General features: G+C 44.2%; 1 protein-coding gene across 1 annotated transcript; it reads left to right on the top strand.

Moving 5' to 3' along the window:
* The first annotated feature begins 107 nt into the window (after positions 1 to 107).
* LOC135875233 (serpin B6-like) lies at positions 108 to 19411 on the top strand. Its single transcript, XM_065400223.1, has 7 exons — positions 108 to 212; positions 11696 to 11873; positions 14495 to 14632; positions 15937 to 16054; positions 16284 to 16426; positions 16935 to 17102; positions 17981 to 19411. Exons 2-7 carry the CDS (start codon positions 11706 to 11708, stop codon positions 18383 to 18385), a joined length of 1140 nt encoding a protein of 379 aa, XP_065256295.1. The 5' UTR covers positions 108 to 212; positions 11696 to 11705; the 3' UTR covers positions 18386 to 19411.
* Positions 19412 to 20168: the final 757 nt, after the last annotated feature.

The following is a 20168-nucleotide window of genomic DNA, read 5'->3' as shown; positions in this document are numbered from 1 at the left end:
GGCAGAGGCTGAGGGATGAAACGCCCCGTGGTGGCTCCCGGCGCTTCCGGGCTCTAGGAGGGCGGGATCCCGGGGCTCAGCGGCGCTAACACAAGCCCGAGGCCGCCTCCCCTTTGCCCAGCGCCACCGGAGCCACTTCAGCGACCTGCGCGCCCGGCTCCCCGCAGCAGCCGCCGCCCGATTCCGCACCGGTCCCGCAGCACCGCCCCTGGGTCAGTCCCGGCCTGGCGCCCTCTGTCCGGGGCCGCCTGCGTGTGGGGCGGGTCCTGCCGCGCTCGCTGCCTCGGGCGCGGTAGAAACCCCGAGCCGGGGGCGGGGAGCGGGGAGCGGGGCTGCGACTTGGTTTAGTTTCCAGCCTGGGGCTCAGGGCCGCTCGGTTCTGGCGGGCGGGAGGAGACGCTGGGAGCCGGAGTCCGCCCCGGGCATCGGCCCCACGGTTGGTTCAAGCAGCCGAGGGCGGGGGGGTCTCGCTGGTGTCCGGTGAGTTTGTGTCTCTTGCAGTGACGCTGCTCCGGGCGCTGGGACAGTTTGTGCAGTGGGGGGCTGAGAGCCAGGAACCGAACTGTAAACCCGGTGTGTGATGGAAACACCGCAAGCCCGGGGGTGCGGCACCCTGTGCTCCTGCTGGGATGGGCGGGAGTGGGGGGCAGGTCTGCCTGGGGGGGACAGGGGAGGAGTCAGGCTCCTAAGAGACCAGACACCTGAACCTTGAATCCACAACTCACAATAGGTGTCTCAGGTCCTTTCCCTGCCTTGAGAAGGTGGCTCAGCCTGTGGTTTCCTCCTCCCAGTAAGACCAGGTGGAGGAGGAACCCTGTGATTCTGTGCACCTTGCCCTGGGTTTTGCAGTGTCTGCCAAGGACCCTCCCCTGGTTCCCTTGCCGGTGGGGTAGGACAGAGCTGGTGGGTGTGGTACACGCAGCACAGGATGCTGGTACTTGGGATTTATTAAATCCGTTGCACATACAGGGGTCCGGCCTTGGCTGCTGATTCTTGTGGGAGAGGCTCCGGCGATGGGAGGTGCCTGGCACTGCCATTTACTGAGCCACTAAAACAGCGCACTTGTCTCTAAATGACTGCCCTAGAGCGCTGGATTGAAGAAGGCAATAAAGCTTGCAATGAACATACCACGATTATTTTCATAAGCTCTTTATAGTGGCATAAATCCGCACTACCCATGACCGAGCTGAGCCTGAAGATTTTACAAACCGCTGCAAGGCCCGCATGTTTTGGCTGGTATTTCAATAAGTATATAATGTAGCCCTATTAGTCCCATGATATAAGAGAGATGAGGTGGGTGAGGTAATAGCTTTTATTAGACCAACTTCTGTTGGTGAGAGACAAACTTTTTGTTAATATAGAGCACTGTAGCTTTAAGCCAGCATCTAACTTCAGCAGGGACTTTCTGCTGCTGCTTGTGGTTTTGTAACTGCATAAAAGGAAGCTATTCAGACTGCATTCGAAAGAGCAAATGGGGGCCGCATCTGGCTAAAGTTGGGATTAATTTTTTCTGACTCATTGCTTGTATTAGGCACATTCAGGGTCACTCACTTTTTTTTCTCTTTTTACAAATAGAGCTAACTGTATATCAAAAGATATGGGATATTGTGATCACCAGATAGTCTTATGTATTATTTCAATGTAAAACAAGCCTTTTCATTTTGAGGTGGGGGTGGGGAGCCACTTATGGATATACACACTTTAGGCCCCAATCCTGCAACAAGCCCTGCATAAAGCCCCACTAACTGCCTTATGGAGCTCTGTGAGGCTGCAGAGGTCCACACATGCAGACTTATTGCAGGATCGGGGCCTTAGTTCTTAAGATAACAATATATCTACAAAAACATTACAACTTGTTAAATACTGCTTTTGCCTTTGCTCCCATTATGCTCCCCCACAAGAGGAGATAAATATGCATACACAATTTTTTTAAAATTATGAGATTGAGTTTTAAAACTCAAACTGTTCCATGCACAAAATTCTCTGTTACTTGCACACTCTAGTGCACCTACCTCTACCTAGTTCCTAGCGCTCAAGGCTTCTACCTCTACAAGGTTCCTAGGGCTCAAGGCGTTACCTTACACTCTAGGGCACCCACCCTTACCCTGTTCCTAGGGCTCAGGCATATCCCTCTTAATTTAGGCACTCTAACTTTACCCCTCCGTAGGCTCTGGGCTCTACTCCTCTGGACTCAGAGCAAACACCCATTCCCTGTGGACTCAGGGCTTAATCTTTTGCCGGTTTACAGGGTCTTTTTCCAGTGAAAGAGCCTTGCACGATAATATCCTACTTAACCACTATTTATTAACAATCACCAAAACAGAATGCACACACTATACATATAATGCTCACCACTCCCAATTAGACACATGAACTTTTCTTGATTGCCAGTCAAGATCAGGTCATTTGGGGGACTCAAATTTCTGCTCGGTGTCATTGGCAGAATATTGAGGTCTGGCAGCTCTGTTTGGGAAACTAAAAAAGCAGCTCCATCATCATGGTCATGAAAGGAATCTGATTGGCTAGGCCTAATAGTATGGACTGTGGCATACGTAGACCTGTATACCACAGAGAGATGCATTCCTCTAAGGGAGATGGGGAAGAGTGTTCTTTTCCTAATAGGATTATTGTAAAATGGAAAGGGGCAGATAATTCATTTACTTGGTATCATTGCCCACAAACTGTTTTAAAGAACTTTAATCCAGATGATCAATTAATATCTTAAATCAAAGAGAGTCAGTGTATTCCTGCTATTTCCAAGTTAATAGCACTATTTTGGAACCAGAGTGAATGTCTCTTGGTACGCTGATTATTTGTTTTAGGGTTTTGATAAACTTCTGTCTTCGGTAATAAGACAGCGTGATCAGGACAGATCGGTCTTGCAATATTTGGTCAGACGTATTAAGGAACTAGCAGATTTATGATTTGCTGTCTTGTGTCGCCTGGTTTTGGGGTCAAGAAGGACAAAGAACAAGTGCCAGTACTGAGTCTGTTTTTTTTTTTTCCTGTAACATAATAAATTTAATTTAAATCAACTTGCAATTTAAGTTCAAGGTGCTTTTAATAGTGCCCAAAAGGTACATGATGCAACAAACAAGCAAGCAACAAACATTGCAGGAATTAAAACTATAAAATATGTATCCCATCTACACAAGAGAAGTGCAAGTGTTTACCTGTGTGTGTGGTGTAAAATTCTCTGTGGATTCTTTTTTAAATTCAGTCTAAGCTTTACTGTGCACAAGTCTCTCATGTTCCAGTGGTACTTAGGGTAACCAAACATGGACTGAATCAGACTTTGAATTTCTGGTAACACTGCAACAGGAACCAATTTGTAATCTCTGGATGTCATGATGACCAACAGTAATTCCTCTCCCCTCTTTTTTTTTTTTTTTAGATTCAGTGGGACAATAGGATGGAGTCTGGGCTCTGGGACTCTCCCCCCGCACAGGGTCTCAGTGTCTCGGCTCCAGCTTGAGCCTGAATTTTACACTGCAGTTTTATAGCCCTGCAGCCCAAGTCAGCTGACCCAGACTAGCCACATCTGTGCCTCAGGTCTTTCATTGCAGTGTAGACATAGCCTGAGTGTCTTGCCAAGGCCCCACAGGAAGTCTGTTGTAGAGCTGGGAGTTGATACTGGGTCGCCTGTGTCCCAAAAGAGCATTATAATCAACAGTCCATCCTTCTACAATAATGATTTCTTTGCTACTGCGCTGTAAGTGTGCACGTGAGAAATCCCCTAAATAGCTGAATATTCTTTTAGAATATTGTTATTAGAAAGTTGCCTTGACAGTTTTGTAGAGACTCTGCAGTTTGTTCTAGCTCTTTATTGCCATATCAATTGTTAGGGGGCTTTTTCTTTCACTCTCTCACTTCCCTGGTCCTTCTCGCATGAACAGAGAGCAACAATACCCAAAGTCTGAAGGTGCAAACAATTTGATGTTTATTGGGGTGAACTTCCAGCAAGCATGATTCCAGTTTCCTTCCTTAGTGTCCCCCTTCCCAGCTCTGATGCCACAGAGCCTTGCCTGTGTCCCTGTTCCCATTCCCCCCCCTCCCTTAGTGAAACACGATTCCAATTCCCCCACCCCCTTACTTCCTGATTGACTGCAGACTATATAGTAAAACTTGCGTTCTGCTTAGCTATACCGTAACCAATCATTTTACTGAAATTTAACTAACCAACCCTAACATATTGTAACATGATTATTTAACCAATTATATCCCACCACCTTAATTGGTTTACACCCAACAAAATTAATTATACAGCAGACAGAAACAATCACAGAACCGGACTAGGGTGACCAGACAGCAAATGTGAAAAATCGGGATAGGGGGTGGGGGGTAATAGGAACCTATCTAAGAAAAAGACCCAAAAATTGTGACTGTCCCAATAAAATCAGGACATCTGGTCACCCTAAACCGGACAGAGATTATACAGAGAAACAATTGGGAAGTGGAGACTACAGTGATAGAATACAGAAATGAGGATTTCACATCCCAGCTATTGATAAGTGAGTTCTTGCCAGACAGGATGCTATCAAACTAAGTTTCCTTTTACATTTTCTAGGCTCTTCCCTTTATCTGGTGGTGATAGGCATTATCAGGACAGGATTGTATGCCTAACAGCCCAATAGCACCTTATTTCAATGTGACTAGTTTGGAATGTGAGGATGTGACCATACGCTTCCCAGCTTATGGCTCGCCTCTGCTGCTTAGCCAAAGGCAGGCAACCTATGGCAAGTGTGCCGAAGGCGGCACGCGAGCTGATTCTCAGTGGCACTCACACTGCCCGGGTCCTGGCCACCAGTCCGGGGGGCTCTGCATTTTAATTTAATTTTAAATGAAGCGTCTTAAACATTTTAAAAACCTTATTTACTTTACATACAACAATAGTTTAGTTATATATTATAGACGTATAGAAAGAGACGTTCTAAAAACGTTAAAATGTATTACTGGCACGCAAAACCTTAAATCGAAGTGAATAAATGAAGACTCGGCACATCACTTCTGAAAGGTTGCCGACCTCTGGTTAGCCTAAGAACAGGGCTCAGACTGTCACAGTAAAAGAAGGCCCTTACACAGATGGACAGTGATTTTGATTCTTTCTTTTATACCTCTATAACTAGCTAAGTGATAAGAATACACCTAAATTCTTAAAGTATAGGCCTTTGCAGACAGGCCTGAATATCTATATCCTAACATCAATAACCAAATAAATCCCCCACACAATTAATTTCAGTTAGTATTACCGGCTGGTCATAGGTTCTGAAAATACAAAAGATATCAGTCAGCTCTAATTGGGAGCTTTCCAGTAATTTCTTTATGCACAAGTGTATTTACAATGAGCAACTACTGGGCAGCAGCATCAAAATAAAGCCATTATGTTACGGAGACTAATAAAGGGTATGTCTACACTACAGGATTAATTCGAATTTATATAATTCGAATTTAGGAAACCGATTTTATAAATTCGAATGTATTCGGCCACACTAGGCACCATTAATTCGGTGGTGTGCGTCCAAGCTACCATAGTAGCATCGATTTCCAGAGCGTTGCATTGTGGGTAGCTTTTACATAGCTATCCCATAGTTCCCGCAGTCTCCACCCCCCTTGGAATTCTGGGTTGAGACCCCAGTGCATGATGGGGCAAAAAACATTGTCGCAGGTAGTTCTGGGTACAGCCTCCCCCTCCCTCCCTGAAAGCAACGGCAGACAACCATTTCGCGCCTTTTTTCCTGAGTGAACTCTGCAGACTCCATTCTGCATCAAGCATGGATCCCGTTGTGCTCCAGAACGCAGTCTTGAACATTATAAACACCTCGCGCTTTCTCGTGGAGTTTATGCTTACACAGGACCAGAAAAAAGAGGCGAGGAGGAGGAGGAGGCGGCGATTGCAGCGCAGCGACCAGCGTGATGAGGACATGGACACGGACACAGAATTCTCTGAGACCGCGGGCCCCGGTGCTTTGGAGATTATGATGTTAATGGGCCAGGTTATAGGCTTTGAACGCCGATTCTGGGCCCGGGAAACAAGCACAGACTGGTGGGACCGCATAGTGTTGCAGGTGTGGGACGATTCCCAGTGGCTGAGAAACTTTCGCATGCGTAAGGGCACTTTCATGGAACTTTGTGACTTGCTTTCCCCTGCCCTGAAGCGCCAGAATACCAAGATGAGAGCAGCCCTCACAGTTGAGAAGCGAGTGGCGATAGCCCTGTGGAAGCTTGCAACGCCAGACAGCTACCGGTCAGTCGGGAATCAATTTGGAGTGGGCAAATCTACTGTGGGGGCTGCTGTGATGCAAGTAGCCAAAGCAATCACGGAGGTGCTGCTACGAAAGGTAGTGACTCTGGGAAATGTGCAGGTCATAGTGGATGGCTTTGCTGCAATGGGATTCCCTAACTGTGGTGGGGCAATAGATGGAACCCATATTCCTATCTTGGCACCGGAGCACCAGGGTACCCAGTACATAAACCGCAAGGGGTACTTCTCAATGGTGCTGCAAGCACTTGTGGATCACAAGGGACGTTTCACCAACATCCATGTGGGCTGGCCGGGAAGGGTTCATGACGCTCGCGTCTTCAGGAACACCAATCTGTTTAAACGGCTGCAGCAAGGGACTTACTTTCCGGACCAGAAAATAACCGTGGGGGATGTTGAAATGCCAATTGTTATTCTTGGGGACCCAGCCTACCCCTTAATGCCATGGCTCATGAAGCCATACACAGGCAGCCTGGACAGGAGTCAGGAGTTGTTCAACTACAGGCTGAGCAAGTGCAGAATGGTGGTAGAATGTGCATTTGGCCGTTTAAAAGGTCGCTGGCGATCCTTATTGACTCGCTCAGACCTCAGCCAAACCAATATCCCCATTGTTATTACTGCTTGCTGTGTGCTTCACAATCTCTGTGAGAGCAAGGGGGAGACCTTTATGGCAGGGTGGGAGGCTGAGGCAAATCGCCTGGCTGCTGATTACTCGCAGCCAGACACCAGGGCGATTAGAAGAGCACACGATGAAGCGCTGCGCATTAGGGAAGCTTTGAAAACCAGTTTCATGACTGGCCAGGCTACAGTGTGAAATTTATGTTTGTTTATCCTTCCTGAAAACCCGCCCCCTTTATTGACTCATTCTCTGTAAGGAACCCACCCTCCCCCTTCCCCCAGCTTGCTTTCAAAGGAAATAAAGTCACCATTGTTTAAAAATCATTTATTCTTTATGAATTGATTATAAAAAGAGGGAGAGAACCTGAGTGGGGTTTGGGAGGAGGATCAGCGGGAAGGAAAAGCCCAGTAAAAAAAGGTTAAGAAAATGGCAGCCTTTTGCTTGGGCTGTCCACTGGGGTGGAATGGGAGGGTGTACGGAGCCTCCCCCCCCGTGTTCTTACACATCTGGGTGGGGAGGCTATGGAAAATGGTGAGGAGGTAGGGGGGTTATACAGGGGCTGTAGCGGCACAGAACCTGAGTGGGGTTTGGGAGGAGGATCAGCGGGAAGGAAAAGCCCAGTAAAAAAAGGTTAAAAAAATGGCAGCCTTTTGCTTGGGCTGTCCACTGGGGTGGAATGGGAGGGTGTATGGAGCCTCCCCCCCCGTGTTCTTACACGTCTGGGTGTGGAGGCTATGGAACATGGTGAGGAGGTAGGGGGGTTATACAGGGGCTGTAGCGGCACTCGGTTCTCCAGCAGCCGTTCCTGAAGCTCCACCAGACGCCGGAGCATGTCTGTTTGCTCACGCAGCAGCCCCAGCGTTGCTTCCCGACTCCTCTGATCTTCCTGCCGCCACCTCTCATCTCGAGCGTCTCTCCTCTCCTCACGTTGGTCCCTTCTGTCCTCACGTTGGTCCCTCATGTCCTCACGTTGGTCCCTCATGTCCTCACGTTGGTCCCTCCTGTCCTCACGGTCACTGGCTTCTTTCCTATACTTGCAAACCGTCTCCTTCCACTCATTCAGATGAGCTCTTTCATTCCTGGTGGATTGCATGATTTCGGAAAACATCTCTTCTCTCGTTTTTTTTTTACGACGCCTTATCTGGGATAGCCTTCGGGAAGGAGGAGGGAGGCTTGAAACATTTGCACCTGCTGGAGGGAGTGAAAAAAGGAGAGAATTTTTTTAAAAGATACATTTTTCAGAACAATGCTTATACTCTTTCACGGTGTATACTATTCACATTACATAGCACATGTGATTTCTGTGCAAGGTCGCATTTTGCCTCTTAATATTGAGTGCCTGTGGCTTTGCTGCTAGAGATCACAGACGCAGGTCGGGGCAACAGAATTCACCTTGCATGCTGCCATGGTAAGCCACTGTCTTTAGGCTTCTGCGCCCTGCTTTCCCACATACCAAGCAAAGCCCGTTGTGCTGCAGTTTTCCTGTTAGCTTGTTTTCTGCTGCTGAAGGTTAACACCCCCCCCCCCATCCAATTCTCTGGGATGAGTGCTTTATCCCTCCCCCCACCGCCTGGCTGGTATCAGGGAAGATCCCAGCAGGAACCAAACTAACCCCCCCCCCCCCACCCGCCATGAATTCTCTGGGATGAGTGCTTTCTCCCTCCCCCCACCGCGTGGCTGGTATCAGGGAAGATCCCTGCAGGAACCAAACTAACACCCCCACCCCACCCGCCATGAATTCTCTGGGATGAGTGCTTTATCCCTCCCCCCACCGCGTGGCTGGTATCAGGGAACATCCCTGCAGGAACCAAACTAACACACCCCCCCCCACCCGCCATGAATTCTCTGGGATGAGTGCTTTCTCCCTCCCCCCACCGCGTGGCTGGTATCAGGGAAGATCCCTGCAGGAACCAAACTAACACACCCCCCCCCACCCGCCATGAATTCTCTGGGATGAGTGCTTTATCCCTCCCCCCACCGCCTGGCTGGTATCAGGGAAGATCCCTGCTAGCAAAACGCGAAAAGCTCTGGGCCAATCCTCCCCCCCCCCCTTGCACTTGGCTAAATGCAGGGAAGGATTTCTTTTCAGCCACAGGCAAACAGCCCAGTAGGAACGGCCACCTCAGTCCCCTTAATTAAATTCCCTTATTTCAACCAGGTTACCCTAAGCGATATCACTCTCCTGAGGATTACACAGCAAGATAAAGAACGGATGTTGCTTGAATGCCAGCAAACACCGGGACCATACGCTGCCAGGCTCTGTCAGGCAATGATACCAGATTACTTGCTACTAGCATGGCGTGGTCAAGTGTCCTACCATGGAGGACGGAATAAGGCTGCACTGCCCAGAAACCTTGTGGCAAGGCTTTTGGAGTACCTCCAGGAGAGCTTCATGGAGATGTCCCTGGAGGATTTCCGCTCCATCCCCAGACATGTTAGACTTTTCCAGTAGCTGTACTGGCTGCGAATGCATCCCAAGTGCTCAGGGCAAATTAATCATTAAAAATGCTTGCTTTTAAACCATGTTTTATATTTTAAAAGGTAAACTCACCTGAGGTCCCTTCCATGGGGTCATGGTCTTGGGTGCTGGCTTGGGAGGCTTGGGAGGGTACTTCAGTCAGGGTGAGAAACAGTTCCTGGCTGTTGGGGAGAACGGAGAGCTGGGTGCTCTCTGCCAGCTCGTCCTCCTCCTCCTCCTCTTCCCCTTCCGCGGAATCATCAGGTGTCCCTGATGAGATTATCCCCAGCTCGGAATCCACAGTCAGAGGTGGGGTAGTGGTGGCGGCCCCCCCTAGAAATGCATTTAGCTCAGCGTAGAAGCGGCATGTCCGCGGCTCTGACCCGGAGCGACCGTTTGCCTCCTTTGCTTTTTGATAGGCTTGTCTGAGCTCCTTGACTTTCACGCGGCACTGATCTGTGTCCCTATTGTGGCCTCTCTCCATCATGCCCTTGGAAATTTTTTCATAAGTTTTGGCATTTCGTCTTTTCGAACGCAGTTCAGCTAGCACTGAATCCTCTCCCCATATAGAGATCAAATCCAGTACCTCCTGTACGGTCCATGCTGGTGCTCTTTTTCGATTATCAGCCTGCATGGTTACCTGTGCTGATGAGCTCTCTGTGGTCACCTGTGCTCTCCACGCTGTGCAAACAGGAAATGAAATTCAAATGTTCCCGGGGCTTTTCCTGTCCACCTGGCCAGTGCATGCGAGTTCAGATTGCTGGCCAGAGCGGTCACAATGGTGCACTGTGGGATAGCTCCTGGAGGCCAATAACATCGAATTGCGGCCACACTAACGCTAATTCGAATTGACAAATTCGATTTTGGCGCTACTCCGCTCGTCGGGGTGGAGTACAGAAATCGAATTAAAGGGCCCTTTAATTCGAATTAAATGGCTTCGTTGTGTGGACGGTTCCAGAGTTAATTCGAATTAAAGCCACTAAATCCGAATTAAAGGTGTAGTGTAGACCAGGCCAAAGAGACTGCAATGCGGACTCCTTTCATGGGCTATTTGACAAAGACAACCAAATTCACTTCATATAAGCTACAGACCAGTCATCGGATGGCAACGCTGGTTCGTTTTATTATTAATATGTGTTCTTGGATGGGCACATATGTCTACTATTCATCTTCATTAGACTTTCTTTAATCCCGAAGATTCTGTCATACTACAATGTGAATTAAGGATAATACTGTCTTGTCATGATTGCTGTCAGTCTCCCAACTGGTTGAGTGAGAAATGCTGGAAGCAGAATCTCCTGTTGGTCACTGGCAGACAGGAATAGATGGGCTGAGAGTATAAAACAAAACCAGTGCTGGACAATTGCCCTCTAATTGAGGTGTCACGAACGGAAGAGGAAAGGAAGCTAAAAATGACTGAAACAAAAGAAAGGGATGAAACATTAAAGAGAGAAGACTGCAATAAAAAGCTCTCATCTTACCTGTGTTTCCCTGTTTCCCTCACCATCACAACCTCTCTCTCCTACTTCCCATTGTATTTTCCTATTTCTCTTCACATTTTGCCTCAATCTGGCACTCCACCCCTCTAGAGCATATAGTCACAGGATCCACTTTCCATAACTCTGCTGTGAAATAGAAGACAAACACTATCCTAGTGGGCTAGAAAGCAGCGGGAAGTAATATGTGGATTTACTACTAATGAGTGAATAAGGCAGGTGTTTATAGAACTTTACACCCAAAATCAGTTTGGTTGACTAAGAAAGTTACCAACCCAGATCATAAAGTACATGCAGTGAATATTTTACACCATAGAATCTAATATAAATTCAAATACAGTAATTATGTACTACAGGTTGGATTAAAATAAATTTGAGGTATTAAGTATTGCACAGCTGTGACTTAAACAATGTGCCTCCAATAATGACCATTAACTATAAAACAAATTCAACATCTGTTGATAAATTTGGATCACCCATATAAATATGAAATATAAATTGTATTCATGTGACTAGACAGTCTGCCAGCTAGGTACTGAATTCCTGAAAAACAGTGTATAATTCTATTGAAACTCAACACGAATCTTAAAGAATTGGAAAACTTTGCAATTTGTGTGAGTTTGTCCCACTTGTTATCTGAAGGCTCTTATATAAACTCGGATTTTGAGAGAGAGACAGAACACATGATCCTTAAACTTATTTGATGCTTTGCTATACCCTGAGGTGGTGTAAAACCAGTGTAGTTCCACTGACTTCAGTGGAGTTATGGTGCTTTATACCAGCTGAGAATCTGGCACATTAAATACTCATTACATTTTAAATCTGTATCTTATGTGATCTTTCCTTTGTGTTTTGTCTTATAGGTTCTGAACCATGGATAATCTCAGTAAAGCAAACACCACCTTTGCACTCAACCTATTCAAAAAGCTGAGTGAAAATGCCAATACACAGAACTTATTCTTTTCTCCTTTGAGTATCTCCTCTGCTTTGTCCATGGTTTTTTTGGGTGCAAAAGGTAACACTGCAGCCCAGATGGCAAAGGTATGTCTGGATAAATTTGAACCACTTAAGACAACTTTGGTCTAGAAGCTGAACCACAGGTCTCTATTGTATGTTTTGTACCTATGGAAAACTCCCATTATCATCCTTGTGTGCCTGAGAGTAGAATTTTGGTGGCACCATACAGCTGAGGTGCCTTGAAAAAGAGAGCTGTCTAGCTGCCTCAAGGGTTAGAAAAGAACTTCTTCAATTACATTCTCTGGGATTAATATCAGATTATACTAATCACCTAAATATGTCTTAAAAAAACATAGCCAGGGGAATTTTCTTAAAATTATGCCCCCTTTTAGATGTCAAGTTGGGCAACCAAAAAAAATCACTAGTCGCTTTTGAAAATGTCGGCCTAGTTCATTAAACTCTTAATACCAAATCCTGTTCCAATGAGCACTCAGAACCTCTAGAGAGAAAGAGGGCATAGGGAAGAAGAGTTGGGTGCCAAGTATGGAGCCCTGAGGTCCCACTGAAAGGTCATGCAAAGACCTAAGAGGAGACCCAGGAGACAGAGTCACAAATGCGAAGGGAGAACAAGATTTAGAAAAGGAGAGTGATCAATAGTGGCAAAATTGGCAGGAGTCAGGGAAGATGAGGATGGAGTTGAGGCCCTGAGATCTGTCTGCAAAGAAGGACTTCTGTTTTGCAGTTACATACCCGTTTAGGTTCTCTTAGCTTGTGGGTTTTTAGTGTAGTCTGCTTGGTTTCCTGGGGTGAGAATTACAAATTTCAAAACTAGATTTATAGCTGTCCACTAGAGCCTTGTACAATATTTGGCTTAGGGGAGGAGAAGAGTTGTCTAAACTTGCAGCTTCAACAGTAAAATAGGGTGGAGTTGAAACCGAATCCTTATAATCTGTAAGGACTTTTAGAATTGGGATGTATATGTCTTTTGTTTAGAATGATTAACTACCATACTAGCATATGTTGCTAAAAATTACATATACTAGTGGGTGCGAACATTCTCTTGTTCTGTGTCAGTAAAATCTCTTGCTCAAAATATCAACCAGTACAACAGCTCTGCAATTGTTATGGAAATCATATCATGGCATTTCTTTAGCAGTTATTACTTTTAAGCAAATCCAACATTTGGGAGGCAGTATTTTTTTTTTAAAAAGTCATCTTATTCAGTGTGTCACAAACTCAAACCGAGGATGAATTTTAAGCTTTAGTACTAATTATGTTTAAATAAACATTGAGACAAATTCTGCTGTTACATTGGTGTAAAACTGGAGTAACTATTAGACTTCAATGAAATTGTGCCAGATTTACATCTATGTAAATGAAAGCAGAATATGGCCTTATCTTGATTTTAATACCGTTGACCTACGAGACCTGATATCAGTGAATTTAGCCCGGAGACTTACCAGGGGTGTCCCACAGAGTTATCCCAGACTGCATTTGGTTGAATTGGGCCTATTGTGTCCTATGGTGTTCCTTTGGTGAGCTGCCCATCTCCCCTGTTGGTTGTTTGGCGCTTTGGGAAGCCTCTGAGGTTATTTTTGTTACTCTGGGCATTTGCCTGCCCAGACGCAATGAAGCACTGTAGAGCTAAAGTTTTCCCTTAGAAAGGGCTTTTCAGGGTGTCTTACTTCACTACAGTGTTTCATACTAGAGGAGCCATTCTTGATCTCTATTAATTAAAGTTTGCTCGTATTAAAGCAAAGGACTAATGTACTAGGTCATGCCATAACATTTCTTCATTCCACTAACGTTTAAGCTCAAATAAGAGCTAGATCTGTTCTTGAATGTATTCCCAAAAGAACCTATACTAACCATTGTACTATCAGGTGTTTCATCTTAGAGAAGAAGAAGGGAAAAAATGGGTAATGGAACAATGCAAACATAAAATGATGCAACAAAAATCCATTATGGAAGGCAAAATGGAGACCCTGTTGCAAAGACAGCAGCATCCTATAGTAGTGGTTGAATTGAAGGCATAGTTCCAAACCATTGCTGGAAGCCCTGGGAAAAGGACAGTTGAAAGGGATACCATCAACTTAAATCATACCTTGTCTGAATTCTTTTTTTAACCTCCTAGTGTTGCAAGTAACAGTTAAGATTAGGGAATAATAAGGGACATTTCCCCCCAGTTTGTATACTTCTGCATTTGACAGCACTTTGTGTTTCGCTCTTTCTTCCATAGAGACATTTCCCTGTTTGTCAGGCTCTTTCGCACAATGAAACAAATTAAAAAAAAGTAACGATAAAGCTACAAATATCGACATGGGGCTCTAGAGACAAGTCTGAGTCCTGAAGCTACTTTAAATTCATGTTTTGAAATGGAGTAGATTTAAAATTGATGGTTTTCCTTTAAACTCTTCTGAACTGTTCATTTTATGTGCCCTAAAGCTAGAACGGAGTGAGGGGTCTCTTCAAAACAGTTATGTATATTTCCACAGTAAAATATTTTATCATGAAGTTTCCCTCTTCTAACCAGCACGAGCTCCAAATGTGTTGTGTAATGGGAAATCCTTTCCCTTTTAAGGCTGGCTTGGGTGTTCAGGCTACAGCTTTCATCTCTAAGCTGCTGAAAGGCATTGTACTAACCTGTCCCAAAGCACATGTTTCAGCACATGTGGGTCATGCTGAGTGTATTCCTGTCTCTATAGGTGCTTTCTTTGGACAAAGCAGAGGAGATTCATGATGGTTACCAGTCACTTATTTCTGAGATTAACAAACCAGGCACTAATTATGTGCTTAGGATTGCCAACCGGCTCTATGGGGAAAAGACGTTTAAATTTCTTGCAGTAAGTCAAACATTATTTGTTTTTGTGTTATAACACATTTGCTACGTTTCCATTTCTGAGTGCAAATAAAGGTGTTGGCTTTAATCTACAGGCACTATGTAGTTCAGGATCTGACTAACGAAAGCAAGTCTCCTTATAATATCCATTTGTGTGTTCAGCTGACTTTTGACAGTCCCTAGCTCTGAACTCTAGAGAACTGGAGCAGAGTGCTGTCAATGGAAGGCCCATCAAACCCCAACTCTTCAGCATTCCATTAATCACTCAGGCATTTCTGGCCAGGAGCTAAGATTTTAAGAATTTCCTTCAAATGGTGGGCAGGGAAGGGAATAGGCATTATTGTGTGACTTTTTAGGGTGTCTTCCTTCCCCTTAAATTGGACAATGCATTCAAAGGACACAGGAATGGACACATAATAATTTTTCAAAATCAGACAGAAGAGTGATTAGAAATTCTCCAAAGACTTAGCTGAGAGTAACAGCTACTGGGGCATACATTTCCCTTTTAAAATGTATCCAAAAAGAGTACCCCTGATTTTAACCTTACTCTTTCTGATACCCTTCCTTCATCTCAGAAAATTAAGAGGTAACTGAAAATCTCTTGAGTTTTAGATTCTAAAAAACAAATTTACATTTTCAGTATGGCAATCAACCTTACCCTCCCCAATCTACAGTAATCTTATTACTAAACGGGATTGCAAGTATAAATTGGCTCAGATCAAGAGCTCCTCTCAATTAAAGTTAAAACCAATGTGATTAAATAGTTAAACTTTGCATCTTTGGCATTTGGTCCATAAAATAGAAGACTCCAAAATACAAATTGGAGAGAGGGAGCAGGATTTTGACCTAACCACGTAATTACTGACCTACTGACATTTGCACAGTAGACGTTTCATAAGGCTGAAGAGCAGGTTATTATGGTCCACACATACTATACAAAAAAGATATAGAAATAACCCCCCTGAGGTTTCACTTCTGAACTAGATCAGGTTTGAGTTACTCTGGGAGGGTTACAAGAAACGTTATCTAGAGACCGATTTACTTGTACTCTCAAACTGAAGCAAATTGATTGCATCACTCTCATCATGCAGTCTTGTTGTTGATCTGTCAGTAAGAAGGCTGCTCAAACTAAGAACGTAATAATAGAAAATAAAATGCTCAGCTTGAAAAGAAGTGACGACAAGTTAGTGTTAAGACTGACACTTTCTGAAGGGGTGGAGGAAGAAGAGGTAGATTCTATGATTGAGTCTTCTACAACTGCACGTCAGAAAAATATATTGTTAAGACATCCTGCTTTGTTTGTCCTAGACATTTATAGACTCCTGCCAGAAATTCTACCATGCAGAGCTGGAACAACTTGACTTCTCTAAAGCTGCAGAAGATTCCAGAAAACATATAAATGCCTGGGTAGAAGAAAAAACTGAAGGTGAGTAGCTTGCAGAGTTCCACAGTGTCTTTCTAAACAGCCAAAACCTGCTTAAAAAGCATATGGTCATAGGAGCGATACAATAAGAGGAAAAACAGAACTGAATCCTTCAGATTAAGTTGTAGTTCTTGTATTGTGCAGCTGGTAGAGGATACTGTAGTTAATAACACAACTAGGTAGATAGATATGTATTAGCTAAAAGCTATTCTTCCTTTAATGTGTCCTAAAGGTAAAATCCAGAATCTGTTGGCTCAGGGTGTTGTTGATTCAATGACCAGACTAGTCTTGGTGAACGCCATCTACTTCAAAGGCAACTGGGCAACCCAATTCAACAAGAATTGCACAGTGGAAAAGCAATTTAAAATTAACAAGGTATGAAGAAGGGAAATGTCACTAATTTTGCACTACACTTCACCCAGAGAAAACAATAAATGCTTTTAATCAGGATTGCCGTAAGTACACTTTACCACAACCCTCTATTCTATCCCATCCCATCCCCTCAACACAACCCCTTTGGTTATTTTTATTGTAAACAACTTTGAAACTACATTTTCAATTAAATACATTAACGTAGATGTATTTCTTGTTTCCTTTATTCTCTCACACTGCACACTAAGCAACTAAAATACATGTGGTATTTCCCTCTGAATAAATCTCAAGGGACTGGGCATTACAAATGGGGAAAAGCCTGATGGAATTCTGGTTCATTCCCTGCTACCCAAAGGGCAATGGTAGGACCCTTCCCTACAATATTTTCTAGTGCTCTGTCCAGCCTAGTTTCAGATGTCCCATGTGATTTGAATCCCAGTTCTTCTAGTTTAGTACCAACATGCTGGGTCTGTAGTACTTGTTGACATTGATACTTTATTTTTTTTTAAAGAATGAGAGCAAACCAGTGCAGATGATGTTCAAGAAAGCTAAATTTAACATGAGATACGTAGGAGAGTTTCAGACCAAAATCCTTGACCTCCCTTATGTTGATAAGGAGACTAGTATGATTATCCTGCTTCCTGATGAAATCCAAGATAATTCCACTGGCCTGGAACAGGTAAGGCATTTGTACTGAATACAAAGCTCAAATCCTGCTAGAGAAGAGCATTTGACTAAGTCTCATCTAGATCTGTGAATTCAAGTCCCAAGCTCCAAACTCACCAATATTAGCACAGGGTGGGAGATCTGCGGAGGTGTTGCATCTGTCCCCCAAGAGATAGGAATATCATGTTTCACTGTCAAGTAAGCCCAGCTCTCTCTGATATCCAGAGAAATGTTAAGTTGTGAAAGGAGAGACTTCTTGACCAGAGGAGGGGCCACCGGGGATTGGGATGAAGCCAGAATGTAATGAGTGACAGATTGAAGGAGATCCTGGAGAGCTTCCATTCTCACAAAAATCCGTTGCTGTTTGATGGATTTCCCCCCCATATTCCTTTCTAACTGTTGTGGGTTGGGCTCTCCCTCACTGTACCCGACCCTCTACCTAACAGTTTCTTCATATGGGAGTCCTCAAGTGCTCCTCCATTCAAGAGCTACTGATTTCCTTTCTGTGCTATATTGTTACTGGGCTGACAAGGGACAGCGAATTAGTAATGCCTTTCCCACAGTAGCCACCTCTGCAAAGGACATGTCATTACTAGTGACAACATGCAATTGCATGAACTTGTCACCATGAAAGATGGCCTTGTGCCGGTACTTGCCTATAGCACAGTGGGGCTCTGATCCTAATTGGGGGACCTTTTGTCTGTATTGAAAAAAGAATAAGAATGTTTCTGACTGCCATTTCTTTTTGGCTTGTGACTACAGCAATAACATTCACTCTAGACCAGGAGAGGATGCTAATCTCTGTGTAAACACACACAGTGGTCATTGTTTCGTTATTATAAATTCATGGCTTTTCTTCCACTTTAATTTTGTGACCTTTTCTTCTTGTAGCTGGAAAGAGAACTTACCTATGAGAAACTTACAGAGTGGATAAATCCAGAAATGATGGGCTATACTGAAGTGGAGGTGTTTTTACCCAGATTTAAGTTGGAGCAAGCTTATGATCTGAAGCCTGTTCTGAAGAGCATGGGAATGGCTGATGCATTTAACAGCGACAAGGTGGATTTATCTGGAATGTCAGCCGGCAATGACCTAGTTCTGTCGGAGGTTGTTCACAAGTCCTTTGTGGAGGTAAACGAAGAAGGCACGGAGGCAGCAGCTGCTACTGGAGTAATGCTCCGTGGGTGTTGTTTACGGATTCTACCACGGTTCACTGCTGACCATCCTTTCCTCTTCTTTATCCGGCACAACAAAACCGGCAACATTCTGTTCTATGGCAGATTTTGTTCCCCCTAAAAAGAAAAATTGCAGCCATTAACACAGTAAAGTTATTTCCATTTTACTATCTTGGGATTTTTTTTGCACTCTACGCAACAAACTTGTACAGATTCTGTACATTACATGGTGCAACCATAAACACTGTTCTCTCTTGTGCCTGAAACAGCTTTTTATAGTCCTCTATTCAAATTTAAGCAACAGTTTTAAATAGGATCATTTAAGAATGTCTGTTCCAAGTGGTCAGACTTCAAATGGCATTTTCCATAGTTCACTGGAAAACACCCCTTGTATTCTGAATACCTAAATAAATAGATTTCTTTAGCTTGAGTCCTTGCTCATCTTTAGCCATAACACCTTGCTTAATGCATCCCTTCATCTCTGTACATATTCCCCTAGAAATTTGGTTCTCATACTTGGGGTTGCTTGGCAGCAAGTGGTAAGATCTCGTGGGGAGAGGAAAACAAAAGAAGACTGACTTCTGACTGACCTCCAAATGCTTTTTGCAAATTTCCCTTCTCCCGGTCTCATTTTCCAGACTGGTTCATTCCGTGTCTAGCTGTGTCCCCATTTTAAACAAACAAACCAACAAACCGCTGTTGGCAGCCATCTAACAGATTTTTATGAACGATGTTAATACAACTGTTACTCTTGGGGAAAAACTGAGCAAGTACTTATTCAAGACAAGGAATGAAGTCAACTCCACTGAAGTCAATGGTAAAACTTCTTATTGACTTCAGTGGGGTCAGAATTTCACTCTGCATATGTCTTATTAGTTAACCTGGGTTACACTAATATTTTTAACAATTGTGAAATAGGACAGACCTTTCTATCTCTAGCAAAGGTTATAATAAAGGCCTTTCAGGACACAAGAGCTCTCATATTTGTATATAATGTAACAAAGCATGAAGGCAATATGTAACACAGCAGTTTGTATATCTTTTTTGCTTAGACTGATAATGCTAAACTGTCCAGCCATAGTGGCCTTATCCAGTGATTTTGGTCTTGCTGTTTCTGCTCCTTGAACCAACAATAAAGGAACTGATGTGAAGTGCTGTGGGGTCAGGTTTTGTTTGGTTTTAATTGTGTAGTTCTTCAGCTGGAGTGTGATTGAAACAAACATTGTGCTAATTTCCCATCAATAACTAGCAGGGACAGGCTCTGCCATTCTAAGACTGCACTAGCAGGGCTCCCACCTCCAATGAAGTCCAGTATTTATTGCCTCCTTTATAATACTTGGCTGCCAAGAACATACGTAAATGGAGGCAATAGGGTGGTTAACTTGGAACATAGAATTTAGTGTTGTTCTGAGTGTTGCAGCTAACTCAGTTTCAATCTCGAATTAGGTTTGCTAACAGCATCTCATAACCTGGCAGAGTGAAGTCTGAGTAGGTAAGGGCATAGCTTTCTCTTCTGTAGATGGAATTAGTTTCAGTGAAAACCTCGTTGTTAAAAATAACTTTTCACTGTATTATAAATTGCAATAAGATACCAGTCCTGGATTGTATGCAAGGTTTTCATTCCCTCTGCCAACTACAAATCCTGACCCTTCACAATCGTTGCCCCTACAGGCACTGGAACAGAGTCCAGCATTATCCACAAAACTGTAAGGAAGTAGAAACACTGACCTGACTTTGAAGGAAGTGAAAAGGAACAGTCCCTGTGGGCAGAGCTAGGGCATTCTAAGCTGCCCTGGGAGCTGACAGTGGACATGCACCACAGCAGTTCCTTAACTCTGGAGAAATTGAGGGAAACCCTCCTACCAGCTGAGCCAGTTCACTATTAAAATGTATTTAATTATATG

This window comes from Emys orbicularis, chromosome 2, assembly GCF_028017835.1.
Source record: "Emys orbicularis isolate rEmyOrb1 chromosome 2, rEmyOrb1.hap1, whole genome shotgun sequence".
In the NCBI taxonomy this organism is placed as follows: Eukaryota; Metazoa; Chordata; order Testudines; family Emydidae; genus Emys; species Emys orbicularis.
This window is presented reverse-complemented; position numbering and strand designations above follow the sequence as displayed.